This window comes from Notamacropus eugenii, chromosome 4, assembly GCF_028372415.1.
Source record: "Notamacropus eugenii isolate mMacEug1 chromosome 4, mMacEug1.pri_v2, whole genome shotgun sequence".
NCBI classification, from domain to species: Eukaryota; Metazoa; Chordata; class Mammalia; order Diprotodontia; family Macropodidae; genus Notamacropus; species Notamacropus eugenii.
In genome coordinates, this window is record NC_092875.1 from 85,479,853 (window position 1) to 85,499,014 (window position 19,162).

Below are 19,162 nucleotides of genomic sequence, written 5' to 3' on the forward strand. Positions count from 1 at the left end.
TTAAAAAGGTAGCATCAATGTTCTTTGTTACATGGGACAGATACCTGGGAAAAGGGAGAGGAAGAGATATAGGAGGGAAATGTAAGCTATGTAAAAACAAAGGATGTTGATAATTTATTTTGAAAAAGAAGCCAGTGTCTGTGAATGGGACTTAAATTTTTGTACCACCACTTAAAATAGAGGAATGATAGGTTCTTGTTAAGGGATGGAGTACCTCTAACAAGAGCTAGTAAGACTGTCTTTATCTGGAGTTTTGAGGATCCAATAAATCAAAAGTGTTTATTTAATACTTACTGTGTGCCAGGCACTAGAATATAAAAGGAAGGAGAAAAATTCTGATGTCCATCTACAAAGCTAGATGCTATAGGAAGTTGCTACAGTGTAGAAAGAATAGCAGTGGAAATGCCCAGAAGTTCACAATAGACAAAATCCAGGAGTCAAGGATACAATGTGTGATTTCAGATGTCTATATGCATCACAAAGTATAACAAACCAAATTAACTGGAGATCCTCATTAACAGAGGCAAATTTTATTTCATAGGAATCATTGAGACTATATGGAACTGAAACCCATGACTGGACCAGGACTCTAGATGGGTATATCTTATTCAAAAGAAATAAGATCGGTGAAAATGATAGTGGGTTGATGATAATGATGATGATGATGGTTACCATTTATGGAGCACTTTGTCAAGACCTTTACACATATTATCTCATTTTGATTCCCAGAGCAACACAGGGAAGTAGGTGCTATTATCCCCATTTTATAGAGGAGAAAACTGAGACAGGCAGCAGTTAAGTGACTTGCCCAGAGTCACACATCTAGTAAGTGTTAGAGGCTGGATCTGAACTCAGGTCTTCCTGACTCTGGGTCCAGCACTCTATCCACTGCACCATTTAGCTAGTTTATGTATTTAGAAGATATACTCATGTGAGTAAAACCAGGCAACCAATGGAGGTGGGTATGGTGGAGACAATTTGAGTAAATATCAATGGAATCGACAACAGAGGGATACTATTACTGAAATATTCTACAGACCGCCAGAAGAAGAAAGAGGAAATAGATGTATTCAAAAAATATATAAGTCTGGCACAAGGGTTCATGGGAGACAAAATTCAAGAAAGGAGCCAGTTGTAAAACCCATGGCCTCAAATGTATGCATGTTTCCAAGTATTCACAGTACAGACAATACAAGAAGAAATATAGATGCTAATGCAAAGAGGTAAATATGACCTCCTGAGTATCACTGAGAAGTGGTGGGATCGAACCCAGGGCCAGTCTGTGGCTCTGATCTACCTTATTTAGAATAAACAGGACAGGTGAAAGGGGGTTGGAGCTAATACTACATAGTAAGAGAAATCATCTATGTGAGAAAATCCAAGAGTCAGAATGGGGAAGTATGGTAGAGAGTGCTTTGAACAAAGCTCAAAAGAAAGAAATGAAAGGGATGTTTTTTAACCTGGAAAGACTTGAATGGACTGATACAAAGTGAAACATACTATGTACAAAGTAACGGCACTATTGCAAGATCATCAACTGTGAATGACTTAGCAATTGTCAGCAATATAACATTCCAAAACAACTTGGAAGGACTTAGGATAAAAAAATGCTACCCATCCCCAGAGAAAGAACTGATGGTGTCTGAATACAGATTGAAGCATACTTTTTTACTTTATTTTTCTTGAGTTTTTCTTGGTCTGTGTTTTCTTTCACAACATGACTTGTGGATTACACATGTATAATCTATGTGGAACTGCTTCCCTTCTCGGGGAGTGGGGAGGGAGAGAATTTGGAATTCAAAGTTTTAAAAACAAAGGTTAAAAATTATTTTTACATATAACTGGGGAAAAATAAAATACTAAATAAAAGCTAAAAAAAGGGGGGGGGATTTTTATTACTGAAAATGACAAGGACTTCCTTGATAGATGACCTCACCTCCAGGAAGATCTGAGTTCAATATAGCCTTAGGCACTTAGTAGTTGTGTGACCCTGGGCCAGTCACTTAACCCTGTTTACCTCAGTTTCCTAATCTGTAAAATGAGCTGGAGAAAGAAACAACAAACCACTCCAGTATTTTTGCCAAGAAAACCCCCAAAAGGAGTCACAAAGAGTTAGACACAACTGAAACAATTACACAACAAAATAATAGAAATAGTGATTATCCAGATTGAGCTCTCATTGTCTCTCTCCCTCTCTCCTTTCTCTCTCTGATAAAAGCAATGGAACTCGTAACTTTCTTTGACTTGTCTTAGTGATAATTTCATCCTGCAAAATGCAGACAAACAACAAAGGGAAATTGTGATTCTTACTCATGGGGAAGAACTGATTACTGGGGACTGAAATGATGGACAGACACCCTGGAGAGGAAATAACCATTTCCTCTTAGAGTCTGTGATAGAGGAAAGGAATCCTGGCAAAATCAAACATATTCTCTAGATTTAGGGAAAGGAAATACTTGCCAAAAGGCTCAATACATCAATCAACAAGTATTTCTTAAGTGTCTTACTAAATGTGGGTACTATTAGGCACTGGAGATACGAATACAAAGAATGAAACCATCCCCATTCTCACAGAGCTTACATTTTAGAGACAAGTAGTGGAATAAGTATTTATTAAATACCTACTATGTGCCAGGCACTGTTAGGTGCTTTACCAATATATAAGTACATAGAAAATAAATATTAGGAAAATAAATTCAAAGAAGCTATAATACAAGGTAGTTAGGGAGGTGAGGCATTAGCAGTTGAGGGGATTAGGAAAGGCTTCATGCAGAAGAAGGTGCTTAAACTGTACCTTGAAGGAAGAGAGTTGGGAGAAAAGACAGATGGTATCCCAGTAGGCTAAAATGCTACAGAGGAAGTTAGACTGGAAGGGATGGGAATTACTCAAGAATAAAATACTTAATATAGAAATGAAAATTTAGCCAATGGAAGGGGAAAATGGAATTTGCCTGAAGCAATTTATCTGTGCAGTGTGGCTGCACAGGGCACTCATCAAGGAAGATCAATTTTAAAAAAGAAACGTAATAAAGATGGAAGCAAGGCCAGGTAATGGAATGAATCTAGGTTGTGGTACAGTCCTATAAAAACAGTGTCCAGGATGCTAGAGAGCTCAGAATGAGCTGAGATTGGTAATGGAGTAAGGACAACAAGAAAAAAAGATTTTTTTTTTTTTACCCTTTACTATAATGAGAGAAAAAAGAGGTTCAAAGAAGGAATGGGGATGGATGGGAAGATGATAACTAAGAATGGAAAGAAGACAGAGCTGCTCAATTCTTCTGAGAAGATAAATGACTGCCAGGAAGTTGACCCCCCCAAAACAAATAAGAAGATGGTAAGAGAACAGCTTGGAGAATTCCTGAAGTGACTTATTTCAAATGGAGTCAACCAGGCAAAGAATGAAACTGACCACCTAGGATAGCTCCCTGGGATTGAATTCTGTCTATGTGAGCCCAGGGTCTCAGGGGACTCTGAAAAAGAGATAACAAATTCTTATCTCTGAAGACCTTTCCAGCTATAAGTCTGTGATCCAGTTCCTTCCATGCCATCCCAAGGATGCATTTCCTGGTGAGAGATTCTTGCTTGGACTTGGTGGATGCTGCCAACCTTCTCCTTCCTCAATAATTATAATAGCTTGAATTTCTAGAATACAGAGGGCTTTCCTGACAATCGCCCTGTAAGATAACTAGTACAAATGTCCCTAACTCCATTTTAAAAACAAGAAATCAGAAGGTCACAAGCATTAATTTGCCACAAAAAGTTCCATGTAAGCAAAGTGTTAGGGCCAATGCTCGTCTTCAGACTCTTAAGAACAGTGGTCCTTCTCCTCCCCCTTCAGAACATCAGGTTAATAGCAATGATCTAAGCAACATGGAACACATTGTCCTTCAATAAATATAGTACAGAGTGATTCTAACAATGCCTTCTTCATTTCCATTATTTCCTCCCTTCCTCCTTTTCCCTCAGGACTGATACATGCTGCCAAATTGGTCTTTCCAAAGCCAGGATTCTTAATCATATACTTCCCATGGACTCCCAAGGAGTCTGGGTATACATTTCAAAGGGTCTGTGAATTTTTAAAAAACATTTTTATAACCATAACCCAATATTATTGGTTTCCTTTGTACTCCTATGTACTTTGTGTATTTAACAACGTGATTCTGAGAAGAGGTCTACAGATTTCATCAGACTACCATAGGGATCCAAGACACAAAACAAGTTTAAGAATTCTTATTCTAAATCAGCTGACTGCATAACTTCCCTGCTCAAAAACCTTCAATGACTCATTCTTTAGCTCCTTTCTCCAGTATGAAGTCCAAATCACTCAGCCTGACATCTGAGGTTCTCCAAGCTGGCTCACATCTACCTCTCCAACCTTATCCAGTACTTCTCTCATATATGCAATCTTTGCTCCAATCCGAATGAAATTTGTACAGTCCATCTTCCCCCCTCCCCCAACCTCTTCCAGAATGCATCAAGCTCATTCCTGGCTTTCTGTACTATTCATTCAAGGCCCATCACCCAGGATGGTTTTTCTCTTCTCTGCTGATCCACCTCCTGGGCCAACCTTAGTCTCACATCTTCCTTACTTGCCTGCTACAACCTACCCCTATAAGACTGTTGTTTTTCAAGGGTCTTATCTGCCTTCAACATCTGGAGCTCCCCAAAGTCAGAACATGGGTTTGCTCTTCTCCTTTATTTCCCACAGATTGATAGCTCCTTGAAGAGAGGAGCTAGTTTAATTCTTCCGTGTCTCCCAGACTGTAAAGCTCCCTGAGGACAATGCTCAGGACTGTTTTTCTGCCTCTCCTGGACTGGGAGCTCCATTAGAACAGGCTTAGGTCTGCTCGCCCTCTATTTCTTCCAGACTGTTAGCTTTCATAGGTCAAGGACTTGGCACACCCCCATACTGAACTAAGCACATAGGGCTTTACCAGCAATATGGCAAATTCAATATCCGTTTATTTAAGTGTCTTGACTTTCCCTCCCCACCCCAGTTCCTTGGTGCCTCTACCTCTGCAAGGGTCATTCTTGACCAGGAATTCATCTAGCGCAATCCAGCCACCTCCAACGCGGACCATGAGGCAGCTTCGTAGGATCCGCACCAGTCGAAGTTGCTGGGATTCCCCAAACTGAATGGAAAAAGAAGGAGTTGGAGATGATGCTGTCCTGGGCCAAGGTAGAACAATCTAGCATTGCAGGGAGATGTTGTGGAAGATGGAAGGTCACTGAGAAGGTCAATGAGAGGAAAGCAAAGGAGCAGAGACAGGGAAGGCAGCTGGGTGAGACAGGAAAGCCAGATATAGGGAAAGAAAGAATCAGAGGTGATGAGACTAGAGAAGAGTGGGTATGAATGGAGAAGTGAGATAGTTGTGATATGTGTATTGGAAGTAGGGGGTTGGTTATGTGTAAGGAGAACAGAAGCACTTACTCGGTAGCGGTTGGCACTGATCTGCTCCACCTGGAAGCGTCGGGCACACTGACACTGAGATACTTGCCGCCTTACCTGGACCAGAGAAACAAATGACCTGGGGGCTGGATCCTACATCTTTATTCTTTCAAAAAGCAGCCTCCAGTTTAACCCTTTCCTCCAGCCCCTCCCCAGAGTTCTTCCCTCCTTTTAGAGGCTCATAGATCTAGAGTTGGGTCATTTACAACAACCCCATTAATTTATAGATGAGGAAACAGAAGTCAATCAACTTGCTGAAGATCACACAGGTAGTGAGCATTAGAACAGAATTTGAACCCATGTCCTCATACTTCAGAGTCAATATTCTTTCCATCAAATCCTTCTGCCTCCCATTTCCCCACACCTTCCCCTTCTCTTCTTATGCCCTCCCACCCTCAGCTCAGTCTTCCCTGTGTCCTTGGGTCCTAGTCCTGAATCCCTGATCCCCAAACCACCCATAATGCTTCCTCATTGGTCCCTCCACTCCGTAACCTCAGCTCCCTTATCCCATCACCCCCCAGGTCATGCTCTCCTAGTACCTCATCCTGGATGTGTTCTGCATCAGGTCCCCGGCCTCGAGGGTCTCGGCTGGGGTGCAGAGCACTGACAAATTCACCATAGTCAATAACTCCATCTCCATTGGTGTCAAAGATACTGGCCACAGCGCTCAGCTCTAGCAGACTAGTGGGGAAGCCTGGGATGGACGTGAGGGACAGAAAGAGGAGAGGTGAGGGACGTGTTCTCCCATGATACAGCCAGGAAAACTGTACCATGGCTCTGAATTTGATACTCCTAAGCCCCCCAAGCTAGTGTTAGGGGAACAGAGTGACCATTTCATCTGAAAAATCACTTCAGAGACTGGAAGAAAGCCAGGTATAATCTGACAGGCATACTTCATTTTAAAAGCAGATCTCAGAGTTCAGAGACAGGAGTAGTTCTCCAAAGGATAAAATTGTTCAGGAGGAGAGGGGTCAGCACAAGGACAGAAAAACCTCTAGAAGGAACTTCTAAAGACAGAATGATTCAGATTAGGAACAAAAGCAGCAGCTGCCTGAAGAGATAGATGTGTTTACACAGGGGAGTGACCAAGCAATTCCATTTTTAAAGGCATGTAGAAACAAAGTCAGGTAATAAAAGATGAATAAAAAAGAGTGGCATGATTCTGGCAGAGTAGTGTCAGATGCCCTAGAGCTCATTATGAGTTAAGGCTTCCACTGAAGGCCAGCACTAAGTTATGTGAGGGTGGGGGTGGAGTGAAAGCTGGTCTGGAAGCCAGGAAGATCTGGGTTCGAGTTCCGCTTCTGACACACACTGCCTGTGTGACACTGGGCAAATCACTTAAACTCTCAATGCCCGCCAGACAACTCTCTAAGACTGGAAGCTGAGGCTTCAGAGGTCGACCCACAAGAGTGACCCACAAGTCCCCTTTATCCATTGTAATCATGGATCTAGTCCAAACTGATGTTGGAAGCAAGAGGAGAATCAAAGAAGGGATGAAACTGCTGTGTGAGGGGTGTGGTAGCGCCCTGGGAGAATGGTAACAGATGACAGAGAAAAAACAAAACGTGGCATCTGTATTTTCCTAATAAGGAGAATGATTTTGTTTTACCTTCCCTAGTACAAAAATCATAAGAACATTATATGCTCATGGGATTAATTATATAACCTATGATTAATTTGTAATCCACATGATTCCATGATTTTTGTACTAAGAAGGGTAGAACAAAAATGGTTAGCAGGAAACTGAAACCTGAGATAACTGAGGAGATGCTGAGAGAGGCCCCTAAATTAGGAGACCCAGAGGAACCACACCCACAGGACTGAAAGAACAAGTGGTGTGACCACCAAGCCCCCTTCAATCACTTCTGACAAATGAGGTAAATGGAAGAGGTGCTGCAAGAATGGAGATGGGCAAACATCAATACCAATTTTTCAAAAAAGGGAAACTGAGCACGCAAATTATAGACCTGGAGACCTCAATTGTGATTTCTGGGAATATTCTAGAATGCCTAATGGAATGGAGGATATTAAGAATCGCCTCTGTGACCCTGGGCAAGTCACTTAATCCCAAATGCCTCCAAAACAAAACAAAATAAAAAAGTAACCCCTTCTATGAAAATCCATCCCGATGAGCCAGTCTGAGTCCAAGGAACACATGATGCTGGACTGATCTCATTCCTTGATTGACAGTCAGGTCAACATAGGTAGTTAGGTAGTGTGGTAGATAAGATTACCAGACTGTAGAGTGAGGAAAAACTGAGTTCAAATTTAGCCTCAGGCAATTACTAGTAGTGTGGCCTTGGACAGGTCACTTAACCTTTGCCTCAGTTTCCTCATCTGTACAATGGAAATATTAACAGCACCTACCTCCCAAGTTATGAAGATAAAATGAGATATTTGTAAAGTGCTCTGTAAACCTTAAAGCATTATAAAAATGTTGCCTATTATTATTATTATCTGGCAAAGTGTTCTACCACAGCCTTACAGACAAGATGAAGACACTTGGGGTAGATGAAGTATTCAGTCATGTCCAGCTCTTTGGAACCCCATTGGAGTTTTCTTGGCAAAGATGCTGGAGTGGTTTGCCATTTCTTTTTCCAGTTCATTTTACAGATGAGGAACTGAGGCAAACAGGGTAAAGTGACTTGCCCAGGGTCGCACACCTAGGAAGTGTCTCAGGTAGGATTTGAACTCAGGTCATCCTGACTCCAGGGACAGTGCTCTATCCACTGAGCTACCAGTTGCCTCAAAGTATGACTAGGGGGATTCAGAACTGGTTGAAATGGTTAGACCCAAAGAGTAGTGATTAGTGGAAAGGGGTGAGTGGAAAGAAGTGCCCCAATAATCTGTCCTTGGCCCTGGTCTGTTCAACTTTTTTTCCAACAAACCATCCTAGAAGCTGCGAATGTCAACAGAAAGAGATCATACTTGTCACCTTTGGCAAGATGGCATGAAACTTAGAGGGATGACTAACACATAGAATGACAAGCTTGGGCTCAAAGAGACTTTGACAGGCCATAGTTATGGGTTGAGTCTAATAAGATGAAGTTTGCTAGGGATAAACATAAAGCTCTACACTTAAAGTTAAAAAAAGAAAACCCCACCATTTAATTTCACAAGTCCAAGGTAGGGGAGATGGATATAGATAAAAGTTCTTGTTTAAAAAAGATGGTATTCATATAATAATAAAAATAATTAATAATGATTCCTAAGGGTTTTAGTGGACTGAAACAGAATAGACTAACATAGACACTAAGATGCCAAAGTAACCTTAAATTACACTGAGAGGCACTGGAGGCAGGGTGGTATTGTGAATAGAGAACTGGACTTGAAGTCAGGAAGATCTGAGTTCTAATTCTGCCTCACATATTTATTCAATATGTAAGGCTCCTCTTCCAGCCTCAGTTTCCTTTTTCTATAAAATGAGATTGATAATAGTGCCTACTTCAAAGCGTTGTTGCAAATTTCAAATAAGATGAATGCTTACTAAACTTAAGGCACTATTAAATACCTAACTAATAATGATAACATAGTAATAATATTAATAATAAATAATATAATACTATTATTACTGTACATTGGGCTGGTCAGACTATCTCTAAACTTCTGTGTTCAGTTCTGGTCACCACATTTCAGGAAGGATATTGCTAAGTTGCAAAATAGCCATAGGATAGTGCCAGAACCAGGGATGCTTAGTTTGGAAAAGTAAGACTTAGGGGAAACACAATAATTGTCTTCAGTTTTTGAAGGGCTACCCCCTAGAAGGAGAATTAGACTTATTCTTTTAGGCCCAGGAAGACAAAGCCACTGTCAACTGTGGAACTTGAAGAGAAACTAATTTAATCTTGTTCTAAGTGGAAAAAATGTCTCCAATGAAAACTGTCCCAAAGTGGAATGAGCAACTGTCTTAGGAGTTAATGGTCATTCCCATTAGTGGTTGTTCTCACCACTGGAGGTCTTCAAGCAGAGGCCTGGTGACCACTCATTGGGAAAGTTGTGGCTAGGGCTCCTGTTTAGGTAGGGAGTGGTTTAGGTGATCTCAGAGGTGCCTCCTTACTCTATGATTCTGTGGTTCCAGCATTTGGTAATGGGTTGTGATACTACCAGGCAACGGACATGGAAACACTGGCCAAGGAAAACCAGGCATCTTGAGGAAGAGACAACACAAAGGCCAGGAAAGTCTGAGTCAGAGGGAGGAGGTGGCTTGGGGCCATTTGGGCTGGAGAAGCCCTTACTGTATGGTAGTCAAAAGAAAAGACCCACCCTTTGCTCACAGTGGGTATTAATTGTCAGAATTATTTTTGTAGGTTAAGGTGTCTTTTCTATGGTGCAATCATAAGAACCTGATTCTGGAAGAGTATTGGAGGAAACAGCCAGGGATGAGACCTCCAGGGAGAGCAAGGGAAGTGGGTAGAGTTGAACTCTGGCTGAAGTCACTGGGCTCAGAGTCTGCACACCATCAAAGCTCTGTCAATGATGGGAAAACTTGAGGTATCTCCCAGTTAGGAAAACAAGGCAAATTGATGGGTTAAGAACTTTCAGGAGGCTGAGAAGAGAGCAGGACCCTGGTAATTGCTGAAACTTGAGGGTTTCATGTGAGAACAGATCCCAAATTGATCCTAGAATACTGATTGGAGTTAGAAGACCTAAATTCAAATCCTGCCTTAGGTGTTTCTAGCTATGTGACTCAGGGCCAATCACTTAATCTGTTTGCCTCAGTTTCCTCACCAGTAAAATGAAGGAGTAGGACTAGTTGGTTTCTGAGATATACCTGTTCTAAACCTATGATGGAGAGGCTTAGAATTTATGATCCTAAAGGGCTAGAGATGTAAAACTAGGAGAGTAGTGGTCTTAGCGGGTAGCTAGGATGAGATGTGAACCCAAGGGACAGAGAATGAAGGAAAGCATGGATAGCATCAATACAGAATAAGGGGCTTAAGCCTGGGGAGCAGATGGGAAAGGGATGCATTGAAGTGGAGACAAACCCTTCTCCTCTTAGTTCAACCAAGAGATGGGGAGTCAGGATACTTGCAAGGCCAGTGGATCTGAATTTGTTACCTGCCTTCCTTGGGAAGACAGACAGAGCACAGAGTCACTGTGTTCACTTCAGGGCTTCTTGCCCACTCCTGCTTTGCCCCTGCCTGGGGAGAGACCAGGTGCCAGCAGTGAAAAGAGGAAGAGTAAATGGATGGCTAGCCAGTCATGCCAGACTTCTTTTCTCTTAGCTCTCCTCTGGGGAAATGCAGCAGGAGCCTGGGGGCTGCCTGTCTTGTGCCTTTTCCACTGCACTGCCCTGCTTTGGTCCTGGAGTCTGTTGGGGCTGCTGAGGGAAGCAGTATCTAGCCAAGAGCCTCGGAGTTGCCCAAACCCTTCCTGAGTCTTGGCTGTCAGAGGAAGTATCCCAGAGCCAGGACCTGCCAAGGTCACAGAATGGCGACTATAGCCTAATTGAACCCTGCTCAGTCAGATGGGGCCCTTGGAGACCTTCCATAATGACAGGAGATAACAAGAACCAGTGCCTTCGGACTAGAACATTTCTCAGAACTGCAAGGTGACACTTTTAACCAACGGGGGTGTTCTTTTTCTTCTGTTGCCATGGTACAATGTAACTAACATGATGTAACATCAAGCTTCCTTGGGAAGGGATAGCAGGAAGCTTAGACGTCTAGAATCCTTGCACCTCAGAGCATTAGAGCTGGGAGACCAGCAGGGTTACCAAAAAGAATTCCTCAGAGGAGATCAGGAAGTTTCAGAGCACCCTGGAGAGTCTAGATGGAGAGAAATGACTTTTCCTGGAGACGGAAGAATGAAAGAAGGGACTGGACAAGTGTTGGAGCAAAGATATGGAGCAAAGAGGAGGCAGCCCTGCATCATTCTGCATCATTTTCTGGAGGCAGAGGGCCTGGCAGTGGTGAAGACAAGAACTCTATTCCTGCTTTTTATCATGGAAGCTGAAAGCAGTAATAACAACAGTACTTTGAACAGGACCCTAGTGAGTGAAACTGATCTTTGGAGACTGTTTTGTGGGTATGACAGCAAGAAGAAACAATGATGGACATGGACTGGGGTTTACCCCGGAACTCTTGTCCTGCATGGAGCAGCACTATGGTGGGACTTGCCCTGCAGGGGCATGGTCCCCAATCTGTCTGCACTCTCCCCTACCTCAGTGCACTGACTATCCCATTGAGCCAGAGTCACATCTTGACCACAGATCCTTAGTCAGACCAAAAGGAGAGGCCTTGTACCTTCACATTTATCTCCTTGGGCCACCTGCCCACATATACCCTAGTTGACCTTGGTCAACTACAGCCAGATGAACTACGCGTTAGGATACCAATAGAATTGGCAAACATGATTACCCTGTCAATGGATCTTTGAAAGATCATAGAGAATGGAAGGAGTGCTACAGGGCTAGAGGAAGGCAAATATCTCCAAAAAAGGGAAGAAAATGGAATCTGAAAACTAAAGAGCAAAGGGATTAACTTTGATTTCTTGCAAAATTCTGGAATGTGTCATTGAGGGGGTGGTTAATGGTGATTACAGAGAGCTAGCGTGACTTCATCAAGAACAAGTCATGCCTGACTAACCTTATTTCCTTTTTTGACAGGGTTATTAGACCTGAAGATCAGGGGGATGCTATAGATTTATCTAGATTTTTGCAAAGCATTTAGCAAAATCTTTCACGTGATTCTTGTGGGAAAGATAGAGATGGACTAGATATTACAGTTAGATGAATTCAGAACTGGTAGAATTACCATTCCAAAGAGAAGTCATGAATACTTTGATGTCAGTAGGGAAGGAGGCCTCTCGTAGCATTCCAGGAACCTGTGCTTGCCAGTATTTGACTTTTTATTCAATGATTCTAATAGAGGTATAAATGGCACATAGATCAAATTTTCAGATATCTCAAAGCTAAGAGGTTTCCCTAATATACTGCATAACAGAATCAAAATTCAAAAAGAATTTGATACCCAATTTTAGGCCAAATCTTGTGAGTTAAAACATAATAAAGGTAAGTGTAAAGTCTTACACTTGAGTTCAAAAAATCAGCTTCACAGATGAGAAAGGGTATGACTAGACAGCAGTTTGAAATAGATCTGGATTTTAGTGGAATGTAAACTCAATATGAAACAACAGTTATGATGCAGCAGTCAAAAAAGCTAATGGGTTCTTAGGTAGCATCAAGAGAAGTAGAACATTCAGGGTTAGAGAGATGATAGTGCTGCTGTATTCCAGTAAGGCCACATCTAGGGTGCTGTGTTTGGTTCTGGATCCATTCATAGGATTATAGATCTAGTGCTGGAAGGGCCCTCAGAAGTCATATAGTCCAATCCCATCATTTTATAGATGAGGAAACAGAAGCCCAAAGAGGTTAAGTGACACGTCCAAAGTCCCATAGTTAGTAAGTGGCGCAGGAAGAATGTTGAAAAACTGAAAAGGCTTCAGAGGAGGGCAGTTAGGATGGTAAAGGCCACTTTGGCCAGGAGATCAGTTACAGAAACTAGGGATGTTTGGCCTGTTCAGGAGAAGCTGTAGGTTGGGCAGGGAGCAGAGAAGGATGTAAAGGTGAAAGGATTAGACTAGCTCAGCTTGGCCCCAGAGGGCAGAACTTGGCACTAACGGGTGGGGTAATGGGAGTGGAGAAAGCACATTTAGGCCTGATGTCAGGAACAGCTTCTTAAGAATTACAGCTATCCCACAGCAGGACGGGCTACCTTTGGAAATACCAGGTTTTCTCCTCACTTGAAGACTTCAAGCAGAGGCTGAATGGTCACTTGGTGGTCACTTCTGTTATAGGGGAGATTCTCATTCAAGTTTGTAACTTCCAACTTTGATATTTTATAGCATGGGGCTGGGCCCCATGGTTGGGCAGGGTAAGGGGGTGGGGACGAGTTCCAGTAAAGGCTTGCTAATGACTTATTAAGGCAAGTAAGATGTGGCAGAGACATCTGGACTATTTAGATCTGGCCCATCTCTCTCCCACCCCTTCCTATCATCCTCTTCCTGCTTTAAGCATGCCCACACCCCACTCCCTGAAGGTCCTGCTCACTGGAGGCAAGGACGCTGTCAATGAACTCCTGGTGGGTGATTCGTCCATCCTGGTCACGATCAATGGCACGGAACACATCCAGGAGCCGAGACTTTCTATGGCTGATCCACTGCAAGTATCGTTTCCGCCATCCACCAAAATCAAAATGTGCAAAGGCTGCTTGCTAGGGAAAGAGAAGGAGTCATCAGTGTCTAACTCTCTAAACAGTGGCTGGGAAAATGGGATAGTTGACTTGGTGACCTTCTTCATGCTTTCCTCCAACCTTGATCTATTCTCTATAATATCTGGACTCAAGCCCCTGAGTTGCAAAACATGAATTATATGCATAGGTGCTACGCCAATGCTCTCAAATCTCATGTTCCAGCATGAAATGCCATGTCTAGGGCTCAGGGCCAACCCCCATGGTCATATGTAACACCAACATTTCCCAGGGGATTAATGGCTCTGCACCTTGAAACTGACAGCTTCCAATCATTTCCAAGAACCCTTTTCTGTCATCTTCACATACCTGCTCTATCTTCAACTGCCTCCCTCCTCCCTTCTACGTTATGGTTCCCATCTCTCCCAGTCAGTCTTTCCCACTTCCATCCCAGAAGCCTCTGATTTCTTCTCAGCCAAGTTTTGCCAACAAGGAATCTCTGAGGAGCTCTGATAAACCCTTGGCTCTCAGGGTTGGTCATATATTCACTGTGCCATCTTGTGACCACATATGATGGCAAGGCGGGGATGTGGGAGCCTGAGACCCAAGAAGGCACTAGAACCAAAGAAGCTCTAGAGTTCAAGATGACCTTAGAAGAATCTAGGAAATTCAGGAAGAATGTGAAGGAGGCATACAGTTGGAGAGCTGGGGAAGAGGTAAGAAAGTCTATCTCTAGAAGGACAGGGGAAAAAGGTAAAATGGGGTGCCATAGAGGGAGGGAAGAATAAGGAAAAGAATATTCAGACCAACCAAGTGGACAGAGGAACAGAAGTGGCCAATAGGGAGACCAAATAGGATGACCATGAGACAACCAAGCTTTTAATTAGCCAGAAAGTCCCAGGGGACCCTAGGTTGGTAATAAGGTGTTGGCCAGTGGTCTAGAGGGATACATGGACAATGGTGAGCAGGATAGTTTAGGGGGTATGGGAAGTCCCCAAAGTTTAGCCAGATCAGTGAATGGTGACGAAAAGGATAGTACTGGAGGCCACAGGGGTTGGCAATGGGGGTAAACTTGGCCAAAATGGTGAGTGGCAGGAAACCAGATAGTAATAGGTACTAGAGTCTAGGGTACCAGAGTTCAATGAGGTAGATGAAAGGATAATGAGCAGGGGTAAGCCAGACAGAACTGGGTCTCAGTATTCCATAAGGATGCTCAGCCAGGACAATAAGTAGCAGTGAGACAGATGATACCAGGGTCCAAGAGTCTGGGAGGGGTTTTGGCTAGGAGTGGGGTCCATTGATGTTCTGAAGAGATAATGAGAGAGGTTTCCCCAAAGTTTTGTTCTCAGTGGAACGAAGCAGTAGGTCCTACATCAGGTTGAGGCCAAGTAGGCTAGAAATCAGCAGGATTGGAGGTTTAAGTACATAGAACCCCTACCAACAAGTGGAGAACAGCTTCTGGGGTAAGACCACAGGTAATGTATCCCTCAGTGTATCTCCAAAAGGAGAAGAGTGTCTTTGGAGAACCTTGAGGCAACCTGTGTGTTGGGTTGTGTGACTTGGATTTTTGGGCTGAGTTCTGTCTATGCTGTCTACCTTTCCTTATTTTCCTTGGATGGAAGGGGGATGGAGGTTGGGGAGCTATCTAGTACCCACACCCCATGATTATACCAGGAGATTTCACAATTAGTTGAGAGTGAGTCTGGCATTGGAGGTTGGGCAAATGAAAACAATCCAGAGTACTCATGTTGGCCAATCTTGACACAGAGCCTAAAAGCTGAAGACTTTATTGTCTCCTGGGCCCAGGAAGGAGAGACAAGCTCTGGGGGAGAACCATTAGTGATCAAGCTGAACCTGGAGGACTCCAGATTGGGGCTATCACTTAGGAAAAACTGCCTATTGTGAGACTGAGGAGTTTGTTTTTTTTTTAAATCTTCATGTTCAATGACCATCCCATGATTTATGATTACTGAATCCCAATGTTCTCCTTTCCACAGTAGAGAAACAAGAGTAGAAATACTCTTGTGGCCTAGAGGGTGCAGAGGGAAAAGGAAAAGGAAAAGAGAGATTGGATACTAGTAGCACTGAGCCCTAAATATGGTGGCAGAATCAGTGACAGGAGGATGGGGAAGGGAATTAGGGATGACAGGTGACTGAGTCTGAGGAGCCAGGAGTCTCAGGGACCAAAGTAGTTCAGTAGGACTTAGTCATCAGGAAGGACTTAGAAAGTCATGAAAGGGGAAGCCTTAGGGCCAAAGAACTGGAATCTCTTGGAAGTAGTCTCAGATCAGTACAATATAAGGTTGGAACTTTTCCCTCTGAGAAGATACGTAGTGAACTCCCAGTCACTAGAGGTCTTCAAACAGAACTCATTTCTTGGAGATGCTGAGGAGGGGATTCCTGGTAAGATATATGTTGGACTAGAAACTTTCTGAGGTGCCTTCTAAGATTCTGGGCTCCTGTGATTCTCAGCCTCCAAGACAGAATTGGAAGTAGAGGGTAGAGATGATGTTCTGCCTCTGAGGGGGCTGGTCTAGGGGAAGACAGCTAGGTAGGAGTCAGAGTGGATAGAAAGATGAACTTGGAGGCAAAAAGACCTGAATTCATGATGCAAAGTGAAATATGTAGAACCTGGAAAACATTGTACACAGTAACAACAACATTGTGTGATGGTCAACTAAAATCAACTTAGCTCTCAAAAACACTATGATCTAACATAATTACAAAGGATTTATGATGGAAAATGCTATCCACATCCAGGTAGAGAACTGATAGAATCTGAATGCAGATCAAAGAGTACTTTTTTCACTCACTTTATTTTTTCATGTTTTTTTCCCCTTTGGTCTGTTTCTTCTTTCACAATTGTGACTAATATGTAAATATGTTTTATATGATTGCACATATATAACCTATATCAAATTATTTATCATTTTATGAAGAGGAAAAGGGAGGGAGGAGAAAAATTTGTAATTCAAAATCTTGTAAAAATGAATACTAAAAATTGTCTTTACATACTATTGGGGGGAAATACTCTTTTTTAAAAAAGAAAGGGAGAAAAAGAAGTTTAGATCTTGCTTTGGATATTTAATTAGCTGCATGACCTTGGGTAAGTCACTTAGCTTTCCTTGTCTTCAATTTTGTTATCTGTGAAATGGAGACAATTATAGCACAAAAAACCTCACAGGGTTTTTGTGTGTATATCAAATGGGATGATATACGTAGAGTACTTTGCGAACATTAGAGCCTTATATAAATCATTTTATGATTTTCCACATTTATATTTATAATTTTATAAATAGTTACTATTACTGGTGTGGTTGCTATTGTAACTCTAAACAAGAGCTACCTACTCCAAGGAAAGGGGCAGAGCTATGGAGAAAACAGGATGGAGTGAGGTTCGAAGGGACACGAGCTAGGAGTCAAAGCTACAAGACCTCGCTCCTCAAGCTGACCCAGCCACGAGAGAGGCCCCTTGGGGCCTGAGGTGAAGCCTCAGGTGGGATCTGGCTATAGGCAAAGGTGCTCAGAGAGGAGCCTGAGCAAGGAAAAAGAACAAGAAGAAGAAAGGATTGATAATTCCTTAAACTCAGGGCCTGTTGACCACTTCTGCTATGCCAGTGAGGTGAAAGCTAGAGATGGGATTCAAACAGAGAAAAGCTCAAATAAATACTGTGCTTTGAAAGTTGGGAGTCTTCTGCAGGCAGGTGTCAGATGGGAAGGTCCCAGGGCTGGTGGAAGGCTTAGTCCTCGATAGAGATTGGAACAAGAAGGGGAGGAAAGGGAAAACTGAACTAGACCTTCATTCATTGGTTGGTGAACATTCTTGGTGGGAGAGGGAAGAGAGAGAGAGAGACAGAGAGAGACAGAGAGAGATGGGTTAGGATAGGACATCCCAACCTGGAGTCACAGGGTCTCCATGGGGATAAATGAGATCTCTGCATGTTGGAGTTAGTGCAGAATACACTGAAGCCTGGGGGAAGAATTCCTGGGACCCGGGACCAGGAGTACAGACGAAGAGTACATGCCACCACGGCCTTAGCTTAGGGCTTGCACCCAGAAAGGATCCAGGGAAACAGGTTCAGGGAGGGGTGGAACATCCCACCTGATCTGGCAGCAGAGCTAGCCCCAGTGTCCCTGAGGCTAAAGGGATGGAAGGTAGACTCTGTCTGTGGGTGGGGAAGTACATGGGTCTGCTGTTCCATATGCTGTGTATAAACCTGGGAGGGGCCGTTATATGAGCATTTCCCAGCTATAAGGCTGGGTGTTCTGACAAAGTCTCTCCTGGCATCAGTGGAGCCAGACTAATTGGTGGGAGGGAACATTGGTTCCTGAAGTCAGAGGGAGGAGCTGGGAGAAACTGACCTCAAAAGGGAAAAAGAAAGGAGAGTGGGTGAATGTGCAGGCTTGTGGAGAGGTCAGGGCAGAGGCCAGCAAAAGAGGGTCTCCTCAGCCCCAGCAGCTGAGGGGGCAACATGGCCAGAACAGGACCAGGTCAGGAGAAGATTTCCAGGCCCTGAGACTAGAAGATTCATTCTAAATGTCCTAAGTGTGTTGTGTGTCCACCTTGCCAGCTACTAAGGAAAGACTTTTACTATCTACTAAAGACTTTTCAGAAGCCCAACCTCCCTCACCAATACACCCAAAGAAACAAAAAAGGTATCTGGACCCGGGGGAACACAGATGTGATGGCAGCAAGGGAAAGTCTAGAAGAGAACAGATCCCACCCAACAGTAGACAGTGAGACAGGACTGAATAGTAGAAAAAAGTGCCTGAGTGTAGCTGGCCCTTGGGCTCAGGCCGTCTGGCTGAGCACCATAGCCGGTTATCTTCTCCTGTTACCTCTCCACAAACTCTGAGACCTCCCCAGCCCTCTCTTCTCACCTCCTCCAGGCGCTGGGTAGCAGCCTGTAGCCTGTACTGTCGGTCCAAGGCCCTGAGCCATAGCTGCTGCCAGCGTTGAAGAAGCCGGGCTCCCAGGCTGCTCTGAGGCTGCAGCTCCAGGAGCGGCACCAGGGGGCCTGGTGGGGCCTTCCCTGTACCTCTCCTCCCTGGGCATTGGGGAGGGTAGAGATGGAGGGAGAGGAGGTGTGTTACCATTCTGGGAATGACAGGGCGAGGGGATGGAGTGAGCCCTCAGTCTGCCTAGAGAAGCCCCTTTTGCCCACACTTGGGGGATGCTCTCAGCCTAGAGGACATTCCCTGGGGAGATGCTCCCTCCCCAGCTTGTAGACTCTGTTCATGGGCGCCTGGAGTTGGAGAGGGACTTGACTGTGGGCAAAGATATTCAGAGATGAGTGGTAGGTTTCAGGGTACAGTGGTACTGGTGCCACCAAGGGTAGGTAGGTAGCTCAGGAAGTCATGGGAGGAGGATTCTTACTCGGGGGCTGTGGAGGTGCCGGGGGTGATGGCTCCAGCCTTCTTTTGCAGCTTTTCATGGCTGCTTCCACCTCTTGTTGCTTCCTGCTCAGCTCTTCAGTGAATTCCTGTGCACATGTAGGAGGGGGTTCAGGAGAAGTCATAAGTC

The 19,162-nt window shown here is 43.8% G+C and overlaps 1 protein-coding gene across 4 annotated transcripts in view; it reads right to left on the minus strand.

Moving 5' to 3' along the window:
• The window catches only part of LOC140500248 (microtubule-actin cross-linking factor 1, isoforms 6/7-like), a 75,385-nt gene that overhangs the window by 11,094 nt on the left and 45,129 nt on the right, over nucleotides 1-19,162 (minus strand). For all 4 annotated transcript variants that reach the window (XM_072602614.1, XM_072602615.1, XM_072602616.1 and 1 more), the window contains 6 exons: nucleotides 19,016-19,121; nucleotides 18,520-18,686; nucleotides 13,500-13,662; nucleotides 5,989-6,143; nucleotides 5,432-5,506; nucleotides 5,015-5,132 (listed from right to left, as the gene is read on the minus strand). In XM_072602614.1, coding sequence (XP_072458715.1) covers nucleotides 5,015-5,132; nucleotides 5,432-5,506; nucleotides 5,989-6,143; nucleotides 13,500-13,662; nucleotides 18,520-18,686; nucleotides 19,016-19,121 — 784 coding nt within the window. The remainder of the gene's footprint in view (nucleotides 1-5,014; nucleotides 5,133-5,431; nucleotides 5,507-5,988; nucleotides 6,144-13,499; nucleotides 13,663-18,519; nucleotides 18,687-19,015; nucleotides 19,122-19,162) is intronic.